Consider the following 18,808-nt stretch of genomic DNA (forward strand, 5'->3'; position numbering starts at 1 on the left):
TTAAGATGACCTCACCTGTAAGGATAAACTTGTCCGTGTACTTTCCATTTGAATACAGTTGTGGGTTTTTTTGCGGGGCGGGGAGTGAGAGGAGCAGAGGGAGAATCTGAACCAGGCTCCACGCTCAGCACAGAGCCCGACACGGCTCAGTCCCATGACCCTGAGATCACGACCTGAGCTGAAACCAAGAGACGCTTAACCAACTGAGCCACTCAGGGGTCCCTGAGTACAGCTTTTTAATTCACAAAGTGCGTCTGCATTCACTGTTGCCTTTTTCCTTACAGGAGCCACCACACAGAAAAAGAGGAGTCAGGATCAAGGATTAAAAACTCACCAGCAAAGAGGATTATGCTGGGATTAGCAAGCTATGCTTACACGCTTTGTCCCATGAACATCTTCTAGGAACACCGCCAAAGGGGAAAATCACAGGAAATGGGAACAGATTCAAGAAGGTTGCAGGCCTCCCAGTGACGGACCGAGTCAGGAAGAATCTGTCATACGGGTACCAACTAACTACCATTCTCCTTAAAGGAGAAGAGTTCTTCTTGTGGAATGGTCTAGGTGCCTTCACTGGCAGCACTTCACCAGCTAATGGTGCTCACCAGTGCCAGACAGGGGCCCCAGGGACAACAGACACTCAATCGGCAAGGAGGTTAGCCCCGCCTGTCCTCTGACATACAGAACTGCCCAATGCACGTCTGTCCACGCAGAGAGTCGATGATGCTTGGCTGTGAAAAACCAACATGGCCCCAGGGAGGATCCAGTTCCGTCCACAACACCCTCAGATGACTTTGATCGCGTGCTCTGATGTTCCTGAGGCGAATGTGACTCCAATTCCAAAAGAAGCTCGTCTTCTGAGGGCTAATCTTTTCCCAGACACTCACCTGAGATGTCCTCATGGAGGACCCTACTTTCCTGTGCCCTGGCAGGCAATGGCTTGATGACAACAGCACATCTTTTTAGACAACTCGGCAGCACTCCCAACATTTCATTTTGGAATAATCTCTATGGTTCTTCCACCTCAATTCCCAGAAGAAATCTCTTTGATAGAGAAGAAAACACAGAGATAGGGCAGCCAAGCTCTGCTTCTGTCACATGTGATTCTGGCCGAGCCAGGCCATTTCTCAGAACGTGTCTTCCCTCCTTCAGCAACGTCCAATCTTGTGGCTACTACCACGGGTTTCTGCACCTAAGGCTCAGATTCATATCTACCTCTCCCAGAGAGCCTACCTGAAATTCCCTCATACCCACGCTGGGCATTATGTCTCCTGAAATCCACTGTAGGGACCGTTATTTTTGTCCCATGTGTCATTCAAAAGGAAATCCTCCATCCAAACCCACGTTCCCACCATGGAATGGGAGGTGTGTCGTGGGCTCCCCTCAGGCCCAACCACGATGACATCGCACGTGGCTTCTGAGGGCCTCCCTGGGGTATGGGGCAGTCACTGGATCACTTGGCCCAGGGCAGGCAAAGTTTAACAGGACCCCATGGAAATTCCCTCGGCCAAGCTAAAAAACAACTAACTGTACTGTGTACAAGATGCGAGACATGTGATGGAGCAAGAATAGTGTTAGAAAACAAACTCGAAAGCCTTTGGACAAGGTCACTAGGTACCCTGAGCAGCCACATTAGTGGGATCCTGGCTTGTTACCATGGCTGCTGACCATCTCACTTTTCTCTGCCCGAACCATAATCAGGTCTTCTAGCTGCCACTCTTCACAAGGCGTAAGGAGAGGAGTGGCAGGCTGATGGGTCAGTCTACTGGCCGGCATTCACAAAGTACCACAAACTGGGTAGCTTCAACAACAGAAATGCCCATTCGCCTGGTTCTGGAGGCTGGAAGTCTGAGATCTGAGATCGAGGGGTTGGGAGAGGCCTCCTTCCTTGGCTTGCAGACAGCTGTCTTCTCCCTGTGTCCTCACAGAGCATCCTCCTGTGTCTGTGTCCTAACCTCCTCTTCTTGGAAGGACACCAGCCATGTTAAATAAGGGTCCACCCCAATGACATCTTTTTAACATTAATTATAAGTTACCCTATCTTGGGGCGCCTGGGTGGCTCCATGGGGTAAGCCTCTGCTTTCAGCTCGGGTCATGATCCCAGGGTCCTGGGATCGAGCCGTAAATCAGGCTCTCTGCTCAGTGCGGAGCCTGCTTCCCCCTTTCTCTCTCTGCCTGCCTCTCTGCCTACTTGTGATTTCTCTGTCAAATGGATGAATAAAATCCTTAAAAAAATAAAAATAAAAATAAAGGCCCTATCTCCAAATATAGTTACATTCTGTAGGACTGGGGCTTAGGACTCAAACACATGAATGTGAGGGGTGTGGTTTGGTCCATAACAGAGGGGAAGGTGCTAAACTTGGAGAAGGAACAAAGCATCAGAGAGAAGAACCAGGCCGCACACACACCAACCTCAGGCATCCCGACAAAGCTGCACAGCAGACAAGGCCCTCCCCATGTAAACGTGCAGCCCTGGTTTCGTGTGGGATGGAAGACTGAGGTGAGCAGGCCATAGGGCAACACTATCCCGAGTCCTGACAGCAAAGAATACAGGGACTTTCTCCTGGGTTTTAGAATAACCTAGAGGGGATCACGTATTCCCAGTAGTTTGTTGCCGGGAGCTGTCCTGGCTGGGGCACCGGGGCGAGCCGGGGACCTATCTCATCTCATCACGGCTCTAAAGTCAGCACTTCAGAAGGCGGATCGGCCGGGTTGCCTGGCTAACGGGCTTCAAAGCACGGCGCACCTTCAAAACGTCGTCCCTCTGATTGCCAGAGTAGAGTTGGCGGCTCAGGCTGGTGTGCTCTCCCTTGCTCTTCACATGCTGGAAGCATGCACGTCCTTGGGGAGGGGCGTGAGGGCACGCAGGGGTTGTGTGGACCCGCCACAGTCCTGCTGGGGCGATGCTCAAAGGGAACCGGAGGGCCTGACCTGGGAGCCAAGAATCCCTCACATGCACACTCGAGGAACGGGCCATTTCTTCTCACCACAGGACAAGAAGGGAAGCCTGGAGGCAAGTGGCTGAAGGTGAAGGGGTAGGGCAGGGGCACCTCCCAGCTCAGCGGGGGCAGAGGCAGCCGAGGCAGAGGTAGCAGCTACAAATCACCAACGATCGGCAACCCTTCCCAGTCACGGAAGCTGGAATCACCTCCCAAAGCAGCTTCCCCATGTCCAGGGCTGAGGGTAAGGGGACACATGCCACCACCGGTACAAACGCCCACGTCTCTAACCGAGGTGGTTTCAGGCTGGGTCGTGACTTTCAAGGGCCCTTCCACTGCCCTGCGCCTCTCTCCCTCCATACGGAATTTACATTTTACATCTGCACTGGTATAAAGACCAGTACATTCATAGGATATGTTAAAGCACTTTCCTCAGCTTGAAAGGTGGGTGTTTTTTTTTTTCCTTCTAATTTAAGGAAAACAGAAAGGCTTTCATGTTTTCCCTGAAAGTGTTACGGGAGTAACTGGGAGAAGGTGTGCGCATACCAGGGACAGGAATCTTTTGAGCGTCTTCAAGGCCTGCCTACTGCCCCACGCTGCTTCAACGGCAGCATTTCTATGCACCTGATGAACTCCAGTTTTTTTATAATGGCAAAAAATTAGCAACAACCTGGGGCACCTGGATGGCTCAGTCAGTGAAGCATCTGACTCTTGGTTCTGGCTCAGGTCATGATTCAGGGTCGTGAGATCAAGCCCTGTGCTGGGCTCTGCACTTAATGTAGTCTGCCTCTCTCCCTCTCCCTCTCCCTCTGCCTCTCCCTGTGTGCTCTCTCTCAAATAAATCTTTTTAAAAAAATTAGCAACAACCTAATTACCTCCCGTGAAAAGGAGGCTGATTAAAATCAGCAGGTATAACGAAATACAGTGTAATTTTTCAAAATCACAATCTAGAAAAGTTACTGTAGTAGTATAGTATTATAGTATAGTATAGAATAGTAAAAGAATATAGTAGAGAATAGTAAAAGGTTCACAACATCTTTGTAAGTGAAGTAACGAGATTATAAAATGGGGTGTGTGTGTGTGCGTGTTTATGTAGCTATGCTGACTCCATCCTCAAGTGGCTGTCTCTCTATACGAGAATTACAGATATTTTTGAAATATTTGTTTTTAGATGCCAAACATATAATACAATTTCATCACAAAATGACTAAACATAATTACAAAAGGACTCCCCTATCAGAGCTACTCAAGCATGGGTGTGTTTGGAACTTGCTGTATTTGGTCCCAAAGGCAATCCCGATGGAAGTTAGCGGCTGTTAACAGACTCTGAGCTAAGCACACGTGTGCAGAGGGTGACCGCTCTTGGTCGGGGCCAGCCTTTTGCTCCCCTGGGAGACACACAGTCCCCAGAAGCTAGTGGCATGCAGTCCCATTAGAGGGCCATCCTGGACTTGCACAGTTTAGTCTGTGCACGCAGGCCTCTCTGGACACTGGCATTTCCCAATGTTCCAGCCAGGCTCTTCCCAAGGAGCAGGAGCTTGGTTGCTCCAACACAGGAACAGGGGACAGGTGTGGAATCAAAGGTCTTTGAGTTCCTATTAGGAGATCTGGAGGAAGACCAAGGGACAGCAGTCCAGTCCAAGGATGGTCCCAAATTTAGGGCACTCACTACTATAAAATAATGAGTTTATTTTGCTTTTTTGCTAGGCGTGATTTCTTGAAGTATTTCATTGACGTTTAGTTGACACATAAAACTGTATCATTACTATTACTATTAACTACATTATTTTTTTTTAAATTTTATTTATTTATTTATTTATTTATTTATTTATTTATTTATTTGACAGAGATCGCAAGTAGGCAGAGAGGCAGGCAGAGAGAGAGAGAGAGAGAGAGAGAGAGAGAGGGAAGCAGGCTCCCTGCTGAGCAGAGAGCCCGATGCGGGACTCGATCCCAGGACCCTGAGATCATGACCTGAGCCGAAGGCAGTGGCTTAACCCACTGAGCCACCCAGGTGCCCCTATTAACTACATTATTATAGTATTACATGTAATGTACTATATATAATAATATATTGATTTCAGGTGTAATGACAATCACAAGATGTGTAGTCACGATCTGTCACCAAAGTTATTACCATATTTCTGACTATATTCCCTATGCTCTACTTTTTTTTAATCCCCATGACTTACTTATTTTATATCTGGAAGTCTGAACTTCCTAACCCCCACTCACTTATTGCTCCTAGCCCCCATCCCTCTGGTGTGAGTTTATTTTTAAAGTGAATATAAAATTGGATCTACATTTCAATAAATAACACATAAAGCTGTAAGTCCCCGAGTCCCCGTCGAGGGGCACAACTTGGAAGAACGTTAGCTGGGTGGTCAAAACCCAGCCACAAAGGGGCTTGGCCCGACAGGTGCGGCTCGTCCGAGGGTCCCTCCGGTCCACTACCCCACTGGTTGGGGTGGGCTTTGACGGAAGTACTTCAGTGGGTCGAAGATGTCAATGTGGACGCCTCAGCTGAATGAATACATGTAACATGAACAAACCATCGCCTTCCACGCAATCTCATCCCAACTCCACTGTCACTGCAACTGCTGCAGACACATGAATGAATTGTGTCCAGGGTCGAAAGCCTGCCCTAAAGATCATAATGGGAGAAAGACAGCATCGTTGGACATCCACACACATGCTCATACTCTGTGCGGGGTGCTTTCTGCAAGAGCCTAGGAAAGACGGCGCTGTAGGAAACACCCCTCCCAGAAACGTGGAACTCCTGGCCAGCATGCCTCCCACAAGTCTGGTCTCACCTTCCAGGCCTCTGGAGCAAGCATCCTTATGCTGAAACAGTCCCACAGGCAGAGAGCATCATCTAGCCCTTTGAACTTGGAGTTTGCTGCCAAAACTTTACTATCTAGAGAGCCACAAGCTTTTTGGACTAGTGTCTTTAGGGCAGAAAAATGGATCTTTCAATTGTCAAGCTTTTCCTTTAAAAAGGTTTTTCTTGCTCCTATGGTTAACTTTTAAATATATACATTTATTAAAAAAGGAAAGGAAATTAATATGCAGCGTTACACTTGGCCCCAGAATGTTACTCCAAATGTTGCGTATTTTAGAAACATTGTAACAGAAAGGAGCATAGGAGATAGGGATTATAGTAATACCTGGGGGGACGCAGCCTGCTTCTATCTCAGCCCATTTCTGTGATGCCCAGAGACCTGGAGAGGAGGGGCCTGGCTCCTGTGCCCCTTCCCACCCTCTTAAAAGGATCCTGGTGACAGCCGCAGTAATTGATGGCTTGAGAGCTCATTAAGATGTACCCACAAAGCTGTCACTGGGGTTTCTGCACTTTCCCTGTTTTGAGGTAAATTTGGTTTAGCAATGTTGGTCTTGAACCATCAGAACAGAAAAGAATCTGGTCTCCCTGTTGCTGCCATGCCCCGTCGGAGCGCGGCATATCTGGGGACGGTGAAGTCACTCATCATTAGGGTCTGTGATCCTTGCTCGAACCCTTTATTCACCAGCCACGCTGGACACAGGTGAAGAGTGGCACTGTCACAGCAGGGAAGCAGGTGACACGGGCATGGTCTGCGCTGCCTGAAAGGAGGCAGGGTGAGCTCCTGGGGACGTGGGAGGCTGGTGACTGGGGCATCCAGGGGCGGCCACCTGTGAGAACTATAAAGTGTAAGTAACAGTCACTGGCCACGAGAGGAATGGAGTCTGTCACACAGAGAGGAGGAAGGCAATTTCGGAACTGCTGGGTCCCATGGGCATGGGCTCTGCCCCTCACTGGCTTCTGTGGTTTGGGGCACGTTACTTAATTGCTCTGAGCCCATGATTTTCCTCATTTGTAAGGATCGTTTATGCTCTGTGTACCTCATAAGGCCACTGTCTGTAAGCGAAAGCTATGTGTAAAGGGGATTTCTTTTTAAAATAGCCAAGCTCAGGCGCCTGGGTGGCTCAGTGGTTAGGCCGCTGCCTTCGGCTCAGGTCATGATCTCAGGGTCCTGGGATTGAGTCCCGCATCGGACTCTCTGCTCGGTGGGGAGCCTGCTTCCTCCTCTCTCTCTCTCTCTGCCTGCCTCTCTGCCTACTTGTGATTTCTCTCTGTCGAATAAATAAATAAAATCTTTAAAAAAAATAAAATAAATAAATAAATAAAAAAAACAAAATAGCCAAGCTCTACACCCACTGTGTAGCCTCTAGATGCACACGTGGCTGTTCTGTGTTACCCAAAATTAAGTCAAATGAGACATTCAATTCCTCAGTCCTATCAGTTACATTTCAAGTACTCAACAGTCATACGCACCAGTCGTTGCTATAATGGAGACTTCTAGGGACAGAGCGGCTTTATGCTTCCTTTGGTTGATCAGCCTAGTTATTTTCCAGCAAAGTCTGTAAACCACCACCTAACTGTTGACTCCTGCCACCAACTGTCTCTTCTGTTGCCTCTTACCTTGACCATGGCACCAAGGCTGTCCTCTTCGCTGGCTGGACCTTCAGCACACAGACCCTTGCAAGAACCGGGCTCAACTCTTGGTGAGGTGTGGTGGAGGGATGGGTGCTAGCATGTGGGCTCTTTGCACCCACCCACATCAGTACAGCTGTAGAGTTTAAGTTCCTTGGGGGAGAAGGCCATGGTTCGATCTGGTCCAGCCAATGACTGACTCCCTACGATGAGCACTTAGTACTGCATTGTCTCCTCTGAATCCCAACATGGTGACGAGGGCTGGGCAAAGGAGCCCCACCAAAAAGACGAAGGAAAAAGTGAGTCCTCCGCTACTTGCTCGAGGACACGCAGAGATGATGTGACAGATGTCTTGTTCCCCAGCCAACTCCATCCTGTGACATAACCACATCCACGCCGGCCAGGAGGGAAGCTCGTGTCCTCCCCAGGCGCAGTGAAACAGATGGATGGACGCCCTGTCCTGCCCGGTTTTGGACTCCATGAGCAAAATCCACTCTAGTGGATTAATCCCACTCGGACCCTCACATTTAAGCTAATCCAGTTAGTGATCAGTCAGGACCAAATATAAAAAAGACTAAAAATCAAATAAAGACAAAACCAGCACCGACTCCTCAAGTTCTTTCAATCTAAGAAGCAAGTCTCAAAATAAGAGAAAGCAGTGACAGCGGGTAAGAAACAGGTACGTGGTGTTTTTTTTTTTTTTTTTAAAGATTTTATTTATTTATTTGACAGATAGAGATCACAAGTAGGCAGAGCAGCAGGCAGAGAGAGAGGAGGAAGCAGGCTCGCCATTGAGCAGAGAGCCCGATGTGGGGCTCGATCCCAGTACCCTGGGATCACGACCTGAGCCGAAGGTAGAGGCTTTAACCCACTGAGCCACCCAGGCACCCCAGGCACGTGGTTTTTGTCTACAATGCAGAACATTCTTTCAAACAGCCTGGTTGGTAAAAGGGTGGGCCCTGGGATCAGAAAGGCCACCTTTAACCCCAGGTCTTCTGCTTTATGGCTGACCCAGTGGCAAGGCAGCTCACTTCACCGTGCCTTAGCTTGTCACTGTGGAACGGGCACTGTAAGGTTCCAGGGAAGAAAAAATGAGTAATGCAGAGAGTCCCTAAGCACGGAACTGGCATGGAGCTGGCACTCCGCCGATGCCTGAACCCTAGAAGAGGCTGTCGTGATGCCACAGATTAGGCTGAAAGGAAGAGAGATGCTTCCAGATGAGCAAGTCCCCCAACAGCACGTGGGGCAGGGACCTCCATGGCAGCTCCCCTCCCACCCCCCTCCTCACAGATGCCCATCTGGGCTCAGCCTGGACATGCTAGGGGATGTGCAGGGGGTGGGAACTGGGGGTCCGCTGGTCTGGGAATTTCCATCTTGAACTCTGGCTTCTGAGGTCTAACCACCTCCAGTGAACGTCAGTTCCCTGAGCTGGAAACCAGGGCTTCACGATTAGAGTGGTTCTGTCCCTGCCCCACGCGGCAGCCATTTGAAGCCCCGGAGACGGCCCAGCCTCCCCACCGAGCATCCATTCAGGCCACGCACACAGTGTGCTCCTGGGCATGCACTCTTCCCACCCCCTCCGTGGGGCTCTCCCGCCTGCCAACAACCCTCGCAGGAACCCTGGGTCTCACCCTGCAGAGGCAGGTGGCCTAGCGCAACACATACAGACAGGAGAAATCTGCTCTTTTTAACTACAATGCTTTGCTTTTTTTCCCCTCAAAGAATCTCAGGGCTCTGTGGTCACCGTGGGTCTATGTAACATTAACCAAACTGTTGGCCAGTTTTTTCCCACTGGATTCTCCATCTTTCTGACCTAGTAGAGACAGAACAGCAGTCTGTAGAGATAGCATCTCCTTCTGACCCCACAGCAAGGTCACAAGCTTCCAAGATGAGCACATGTAAGGTCTCAGAGGAAGGGATTCCAAACTGTAGATGACAGGGCTTTCCATGAGATTGGAAATTTCATCTTCTGTATAAATCTCTCCTTTCAGTACTCCCCCAGCTCACAAGGGAGACTGCACAGGAGAGGACAGGTCTGTCTCCTTGGCAGGCTCCCTTTCTCAGAGACCCTCTGCAAATGACACGAGCTAGAGGGTGTGCTAGGGCTGGGGACAGCTCTTGGCAGACCTGGGACACAGGACACACAGAGTATATACTCTTGAGCACACCGTAATTCTCAAATCTGGAGAGAACAGTGGTTCTACTGAAAAAGAAGGCATCGGCTGTGGTCTCATATGGTACAGAGGGTTTAGAACCCAAGGAGCAATGACGTCTCGGGATTTTCAGAGCCTTATTTACATGGCCCCCTGCCGGCTCACTCCATCGCTGGGAAAGCCTGGGGTCAAAAGCCTAACGATCTTCCATGAGCCTATGCCAGGGTGTGGTCATGGGAGGGATAAAAGGTGCCTCCGTTAGCCCTGGTAATTCTCTACCACAGATATAAACATAACATGATCCCCCTGATTCCCCTTAAGTGGACATCTGAACGGTGAGTCCCAGAAATACTGTCCCTGTGGACTCCCATGTCTGAGAGGGCAGATGCCCCACGCTGGGCGGTTACTCCTTCCTCCCTTCCTGAGGGCCCTGGGGAGTGCGACGCAGGCTGCACGGAGACCACAGAACGGGGAGCTTGCCAGCCCTTTGGCTCCCATATCAGCTCCTCTCGGCCTTGAGTCTTGGGGTAAATGAAACACTCTCTGGGAGCTTCCGTTTTCCCGGGCATACGGTACGAACAAGCAGGCTCAGCAGACGCACCTCAGCGCCTGGCCTGCAGAGATGGATGCTCCTGTTCCCACCCTTCCACCCCTGCTGCCACAGGCACTTTCTATGTGGGTACATCCCATGCCCTGCTCTGTACCCCCGCAGAGCCCTTCTTAGCCCCCAGGTGCCCTCCTATGGCCTCGTAACACTATGGGCATTTCTCATGCTGCACCTGCCACACTGTACTTATGAATGGCTTTAATACACTTGTCTCTCCTATGAGATCGCTCACCTCTAAGCCAGGTGGAGGGCAGGAGAACCCTCTGCAGTAGAACCAATACACACACACACACACACACACACACACACAGTTACTTCCCTCTACTAAGAGAGAGAGAGATTTATTTAAAAAGCAATTGGCTCACATGATTATGGAGGCTTGGTAAGTCCAACAGGACAGGCTGGTGGGCTGGAGACCCAGGGAAGAGTTGCAGGCCAAATCCAAATCCAAATGCATTTTTCCAGGAGATTTCCCTCTTCTTCCAGGTAGATCAGGTTTGGTGCCCCCCAACCTGCCACCCATTAAGGTCATCAACTGATTTGATGAGGCCCACCCATTGTGGAGCATAATCTGCTTTACTCAAAGTCTACGGATTTGTTAATCTCATCCTGAAAACACCTTCACAGACACATCAAGAATAGTGCTTGAGCACATATCTGGGTACTGTGGCCCAGCAAAACCGCCACACACAGTTATTCATCACAACCTCTGGGTCCCATGGAGGTCAGGGAGTGACACCAGAAAGGCCAAGTCAGGAAGGGAGTGAGGCGGAGCAGGTATTCCCTGCCACCTGGCATCCCACAGAGCTGTCCGAGGACAGAGTGACTGATGCTGAGGTCCCTGTGTGGGATGCAGGTGGACAACAACGAGGCCCACGACCACAAAGCACATTCACTGTCCTGGTTACTCCACTATCTGTAGCTGGGAGTCCACTGGCCCACAGCAAGAGCCTGAGGGGTTCATGATGAGCTTGAAGACACGGTGCTGAAGGCACAGCCAAACCCAGGTACCGGGGACTCTGGCTCTGGCTTCAGCAGCACTGGCTCATTCTTTCTGCCTGACAGTGTATGGTCTCCCAGCTAACACCTATGCTCCCAGATGCCTGAGATGATGAGAAAGTTCAGGAAACGGATAGTGATATGGGCTGCACAGCACTGGGAATAAACTTCTTGCTACTGATATGTGGTGATATGGGCTGCACAGCACTGGGAATAAACTTCCTGCCACTGAACTGACACTTACAAATGGCTAAAACAGTAAACTGCATATGCTGTGCACATTGTGCCACCATAAAACAGAAACGCTCCTTGAGGACAGGCCCACGACTTTCCTTAACACCCCCGCCCCCATTCACAGTACGCATTCCACCCACCATTCTTCCTACTAGAGTCCACCAGACGGCCAAAGGCAAAAGGCCCAGGGCATAGCAGCGGGAACGGACTCCATAGAGTGACATGAACGGCCCTGAGCGTCGCAGGATTCAGGGTCAAGGGGCCGGTGCATGGTGGGCCACCAAGACAGACATTTTGGGTGGAAGGACTCTGAAGGTGAGTGGACCTGCAGGTCAGCTCCACGGACGCCAAGTGGGAGCCCAGGTCCAGCCGTCTGAGCCAGCGCCTCCGTAAGAGCTGGCTGGGGGAAGGTTTGGAAAAGAGCTCCAGGGGCAGACGGCGTCACTGCACCCAGTGGGATGCCGCTGACAAGGGGTTCCCTCACACCCTCTGCAGCTCCCAGAGCTCGGCAGCCCCATCCACTGCTCCTTCCTCCTGAAAACCTTTTATCCCCACCTCCTGCACTCTCAGAAATGGCAGACTATGAATCCTTAACTTCCAGACTGAGTCCGTATAATCTCTCCTTCTATCTAGCTCCTACCACATCCCTCCCCCATAGACCTTTCCTGGGGAAACACTGACAAATACCAAAAGTTCTTCTAAACAACCCTCACCATTAGTCTTATTATGATTTTTTAAAGACTTTATTTGAGAGAGAGAGCACAAGCACACAAGTGGGAGGGGCCGAGGAAGAGAATTCCAAGCAGACACCCTGTTGATTGTGGAGCCCAACATGGGGCTCAATCCCACAGCCCCGAAATCACAACCGGAGCCCAAACCAAGGGTCGGACATGCAACTGACTGCACCACCCAGGTGCCCCAGTATTATTTTTGTGTAGCTGTTGGCATGCCCTTGCCACCCAGATGCCCTTGTGGGGAGAGAAGCCCCCATCTGAGGCAGACAGGACGAGTCAGCCACGCTGAGCTCCTGCTTCTTTCCCACTAACCTTCCCTGAGGCCGCCAGAGAAATCACTGACCAACGTGCAACTTTCTCCCCCTCCCCATCCCTTCACCCAGAACGTTCCAAACAGAGCTCATCCTCAGCCTGATGGTGGTTCAGAAGGACGCAGTCCAGCCAATGAAAGCTGAACCTTGTGGGGATGAAACAGCCAAGTCGAAGCAAAGCCTTGGTTTCTGCTAAAAACACACCTACACGCCCACAGTTCCTCTAAGACATCAGCTCAGTATGACCTCAGTAGCTGGAAGGGAGCTGCCCGGCCGGCTCTGCGGGCCCGAACTGGTGGGCCCTGGGTCGTTTATGTCAACACAGAATCAACCACCACAGAAGCTCAGTGGCATGTGGAAAAGCCCCAAAGCTCATGGGTTTTCAGACCTGAGGGATGTGGCCTGGACACCCTCGTGGGCAGAATAGAGAAGCCCAAGGAGACTCCTGCAAGGGTCGGCTCGGATTTCCTCATGTGTCTACTCCAGCTCGCATCCCACTGGCCGCAGCAAAACATGCAGCCAACCTCAGACAGGCATGGCAGGGCAGATGGGCAGCAAAATGGCAAAGGGCCTTTCGTGCCAGAGGTTGGCTGTGGCCTCCCGAAGGCTCAGCAACCAGGCTTCTCAGCTGCAAAGCCACGGAGCAGGAGAACGTATGTGACAAACTAAAATGAAGACAGTGTTCTTGTGCACCCAGCCCCACACATCTGCAAAGAGGGGGACCACAGGATCCTGCAGCAGCGGGGACCTCGCCAATGAGCAACCCCAGCCCTTCCCTCCGTGGGGAGGATGCTCAGATCTAGAGCCACTCTGGGAAGCGGCAGGAGCGGGACCGCTGCCGGCCCCCAGGACGGGGAGGGCAGAGGCGGCCTGGGGTCACAGGACAGCAGCAGCAGGAAGTGCCAGCTCTAAGCAGCCCAGTGTGAGCCTCGGTGGGCACCCCACATGGGCACCTGGGTGAGGATTTCCATCGACCCTCCAGCACTCACACCGCACAGGCTGACGGGAGATGCGGGGGGATGGAGGTGTGCAAGCTCTCCTGGGGAAAGTACTGCTCGCCCCACCCAGCTGCCCAGGCTGCTGACTTTCCAAACTCCTCAGACCAGACTCAAAATGTGGAGAACCAAGGGAAGGGGAACTAAAGAGAACCCTCCCCAGGCCACATGGCACTCCTCTGTGTGCCCCGGCTCCTCATAGGGAAGGTGTCCTTCCCCACCTTGCTGCCCATCTTGGGCCCCTTCCCTGGGACCAAGGGAAAAGAGGCCCTGGGGAGACCAAGACAGCCCTTGGCCCACCCCGTCATGGGACAGCCTGTGGCTGGAGGGTAATGGCTCGTGTTGCCCCAGCCACGGTGTAAAGCCCGACTGCTGCTCAGTTCTGGCTTCTAATACAGCCCCTTGCATGGCAGCAAAGACTCCTAAGATCAGAAAGTTCTAGAAACACAAGGAAACTTCAAGGTACCGATCCAACCTTTTTATCGATGGGATTTTAAAGATTTGACAGAAATTGGGAAGAACATGTCCCGAGGGAGAGTTCTGTGGCCTGTCCAGGTAACAGACCTGACCTGTAGCCACTGAGTGCTTCCAGGAAAAATGGTGCAGAAGCACACAGAGTCCACAGGGGCAAGTGTCCAAGGAAGCAGGGCTGTGTCTCCAAGTCCCGGTGTTCAGCTCAGCACTGCAGTGGACAGGTGCGAGGGAAGTACTTACTCCAAGGAGGACCAATGTTCCTTAGGGATTATATAAAGCGAACCCCACTCCCGTCTCCAGTGTGTGTCACTGCAAAGGACACCATGGAGGTGACAGGAACCACTGGACAGAGGAGCCCAGGCTGCATATACAGCGTAAATCCCACTCAGGGACAGATCCACTGTGTCAACTGCCAGAAGCCTGTGCTCAAGCTGGTGCAAGTCTGGGGTCTCACTGGGGATCCCAGCCCCCGCCCAAGCTCAAGATCCCCCACGCCCGCAGGGAGAGCAGGGAAGGTCCTTCTTAGCAGCTACGTTTGCAGGAGCATGTGTGCTTCCCTTCCTGTGGCGAGGAACTGCCTCCTGAATCTTCCCATGACTCCTCCTCTGGCTCAGCGGGGAAGGAGTGTGAGATCCCTGGGCCTTAGGTCCGGGCCAGCAGCCCGGCAAGGGTGGTGAGGTGCGGTCGGCTGTGACTGCCAGGCTGGCAGGACTGACAAATGGGAGAGGGTATCCCCGCGTAGCAGGAGAAAGCAGCATGGGGCCAGGAGCTGTCACTCAGGTGCCACATTCTGGCCTAGGCCATCTCCTACCTTCTCCTTTGTGCACACCGCACCCCGGCTGATCCCAGCAGCCAGACACCGGACAGGACACTTTCTCCTCTCCTGAAAGCCACATCCGTGCCTGCCTGAAGCAGAGCGGAGCCCGGGCGTGGGCGACCCTGCCAGCTCAGAGGACAGGTCCTCACTGAGCCCCATCTAACCAGCTGGCTGCTGGGGGCCTGTGAAGAAGGATTCCTCAGGACGGATGCGGGGGGGACAGAGACCCAGCAGGTCAAGGATGGAAGGGGTCTTCTGGGATGGACACACATCATGTCCTCAAGAGACATTGAAGTCACCTCCTGTGACCAGCTCTTTGGGTGAAGCCTCTGGCCTTGAGATCAGGGCCCGAGCCGTGATGAGGGTTTATTGTTATTACTGAGCCAGAACGGCTGGACAGAACAGGGAAGAACATGCAGGGCAGTGTCGGCGATCCCAGTGCCCCTGTGAGAAGCCCCAGCCTGGCCCCAGTCTCTGTGGCAGGTCCTGGGGAAGCCCTGGAAATGGTGAGCGAGCAAGCTCATCCCTGGGCCTCCTGGGGCCATCTCCGGGCTCACCTGGATAATGAAGCCAGTGGAAGAGCACTGCCGGACCCAGAGGCTGAATTTCCGCTTTTTCCTCTTTCGGAGTTCCCGCTCCGTGCACGTGGCAATGAACACAGGGTCTTCATCAATCAGGGGTTCATGTAGCACCTGCCAGGAACAAAAGAGCCAAGATGCTCACGGAGGGCAACATGAGCTCGGGGCGGGGTCATCCGATCGGTGCTCAAATCATGTCCCTGCCTTTGACCGGCTGTGTGACTTGCGTCACCGTACTTGTCCGATCCCAAGTCTCCTCATCTGTAAGAGGGTAACATCTACGCCAGTGTTTTGGGGAGCATGGAGTGAGAAACCACATGCGTGGGACCTTGCATGGGCCCCGACATACAGCAGGTATTTAGTGAATGGAAACTTAAAAAGTAATTTTATTTTTATTTTACATATTTATAAAATGATACGTATTTAACGTGTATACTTATATATTCACATATTTAATGTGACAATTATAATAATAATTATCATTAGCAGCCCACGGTCCCCCGTGCAAGCTCTTTCTTGGTAGCGGGATTGCCAGGGGACCTGACTCCGAGCTGGGCCTGCACAACTGTTTACAGGAAAGACCCTCCCGATGGACACCTCGCACTGTTAAAAAGTCCTTCCCCTCACAGATTCAGATTTACCTGCATTTAATCTAAACCTGCTGATCTGACTTCTGTCCCTGTGAGGAACAAAGGAAAATATACACTATTTCTTCAGGCATTCCAGACTGCTCGCATGCTGGCTCACAACCCCCTTGCTCCCCCAGGGCTCAACGATCTCTCCTTCGAGCCTGTCCTGAAATGAAGCCGGTGTCTTGTGGCCTCGTCGCCACGACCCAGCCTCTGGCTCTCCTTCACACTGTCAAGTTCTTCTGGATGCGGGATTCCCAAGGCAATTTTTAAACCTACTCCGCCTTTTCCAATTTCTTTATAACATGGTTGTAAGACGTTGTCAATGACAAGACCATAAAGTAAAAAGAAATGGCTCTGTGGGGTGGTCCAAGCTTGGCTTCTTCAAGCTGAAGTGTTTCTGGGGAGACTTTTGGGTGCATTTAGGAATCCACTACACTTCTCCCCACCCTGATCCTATTTCAAGCCTAACTGTGATTGGCAAGTGTGTCTGAATTTCACTGAAATGAAGCGTAGGAGAAATGAAGCTTTGGTGGGGCGTGTGATGGGACATCGTGAGCGGCTGCTTCTGCATAAGTGCACACGGACTCGAGCTCCATTGGTTTTCTGAAGATGAGGGAGCGACACCAGTTCTATGCACTGTGGCTTCGAGGAGGGGGGCGAGTAGGACCTGCTTCTTGAGCTGCGGTCGTTGAGCCGGAGCAGCCGGGTGGCCGCAGGGCTTCTCTCTGCCCTTTCCCCGCCATCCTCTGCCCGCTCCCTCTCCTGACAGCCTGTGGGACTTGTCCCTTTTGCTACAGTGTTTCCAAATGGGGCTTTGAATGTTTTATGGTCTCACGGAGTCAGCAAGGCATGGTGGGAGGCACTGTGGCCCAGAAGCTTCGCCAGCCTTCCCCTTTGTGAGCACATGATGGGGCGGCCAAGTTTATTGTCTGCGTGCTTTCAACAACAGAACAGCCTGGGGGCCAGACTGAACCCCACAGGTCTGTTGTTTTTTGAGTGGAATTCAGGGGAGCATTAATGGAGGCGTGGGAGGTACTGTCCACGTCACAGCCGATGAGTGTTGTCCTCCAGTCGGTCCTTGTCGGAGCGCGTTCTGACATTACCCAGGAGCTCGCTGGATGTGCAGAAGCTCGGACCCTACCCCAGAGTGACTAGATCAGAATCTGCCCTTTAGGGAGATCACAGGTGACTGGTTTGTTCCTTAAAATTCCAGGAGCCCCGGCGGAGAGCTGGGGCTGGTACACGTCGTCTGTCAGTGGCCAGCTGGTCTCTGCTGCATCTTGTGTGATTTGCTTTCCTAGTCCAGGAGAGCGACTGACAACACGGCAGATCCCAATAAAACTTTATTTGCAAGAGGCAGTGAACCAGACTGTACCACAGTTTGCCGGCCCCAATCTAGGGCATCAGCTCTAGAAGACAGGGTCGGCACCTTGCTTAAGAAGGCTTGGATCAACCAGGAGATCAAAGAATTGAAACCATTCATGGAAACCAGTGAAAATGAAGACACTTCTGTCCAAAACCTATGGGATACAGCAAAGGCGGTCCTAAGGAGGAAATACATAGCCATCCAAGCCTCCCTCAAAAAAACCAGAAAAACTCAGAATACACCAGCTGTCTCTACACCTTAAAGAACTGGAGAATCAACAACAAATCAAACCAACTCCACACATAAAAAGGGAAATAATCAAGATTAGAGCTGAGATCAATGAGGTAGAAACCAGAGATACAGTAGAACATATCAATAAAACTAGAAGCTGTTTTTTTGAAAGAATCAATAAGATTGATAAACCATTGGCCACACTAATGCAAAAGAAAAGAGAGAAAGCCCAAATTAATAAAATTATGAATGAAAAGGGAGACATCACAACTAACACCAAGGAAGTAGAAACAATCATCAGAAGTTATTATCAACGGTTATATGCCAATAAGTTAAGCAACCTAGATGAAATGGAGGCATTCCTGGAAAACTATAAACTCCCAAAATTGAACCAGGAAGAAACTGACAACAGACCGGTATCTAGTAATGAGATTGAAGCAGTGATCAAAAACCTCCCAAAAAACAAGAGCCCAGGACCTGACAGATTCCCTGGGGAATTCTAACAAACTTTCAAAGAAGAAATAATACCTATTCTCCTGAAGCTGTTTCAAAAAATTAAAGCAGAAGGAAAGCTTCCAGACTCTTTTTATGAAGCCAGCATTACCCTGATCCCCAAACCAGGCAAAGACCCTACCAAAAAGGAGAATTTCAGACCATTATCACTGATGAACATGGATGCTAAGATTCTCACATGCACAGGGATCGTCCTGGGGACGGGTCTTGGGCATCTGACACTGCAGTTTCCAAAGGCAGACAACACGGGGCCAGCTCACAGCAGCACACCCCAGACAGGAGCATAACTCTGGATAAGCCTGGCCTAATCGAGGAGCTATAAGGATCCTCAGCACTCTCGTCTTTACATTGTTAAGTATCAGTCATCCCAGCAGCTGGCTGTTGGGGTTCTTAAGAGATACTCAGCCAGAGTGAGCCCACAGCCTCTGCCAGTAGCTGTACAAATGTTTGGCCCCAAGGATGGTCAGAATACTGCTCTTTTCCATTTGCATCCAGGTAGTAGGGCTCTGGTCTGGTTCATTTCCAACCATGCAAATATTCAGTGAAACAAACAAAAAAACGTGCCGAGCCCTGTGCAAGGCAGGGCTTGTGTCCTGAAAAGAGCCCATCTCCTGTTTGGAAGGAAAGAGCCACAAGGGGGACAAGGAAGAATGGGACTCAGCTGCCCTATAAAGAGTGAGGGAATTCAGGAAAGCAGAGCCAGCATGGGAGTGTAGGCCTCGCACTGGACCCCGGAGACTGGGCACATCTGCTGAGG

At 51.2% G+C, this 18,808-nt stretch overlaps 1 protein-coding gene across 1 annotated transcript in view; it reads right to left on the bottom strand.

Moving 5' to 3' along the window:
- The window catches only part of PGBD5 (piggyBac transposable element derived 5), a 92,782-nt gene that overhangs the window by 11,120 nt on the left and 62,854 nt on the right, over positions 1 to 18,808 (bottom strand). Inside the window, exon 3 of the mRNA XM_059170537.1 lies at positions 15,289 to 15,423. Within this exon, the coding sequence (XP_059026520.1) occupies positions 15,289 to 15,423 (135 nt within the window). The remainder of the gene's footprint in view (positions 1 to 15,288; positions 15,424 to 18,808) is intronic.

Source organism: Mustela lutreola, chromosome 4, assembly GCF_030435805.1.
Source record: "Mustela lutreola isolate mMusLut2 chromosome 4, mMusLut2.pri, whole genome shotgun sequence".
NCBI lineage: Eukaryota > Metazoa > Chordata > Mammalia > Carnivora > Mustelidae > Mustela > Mustela lutreola.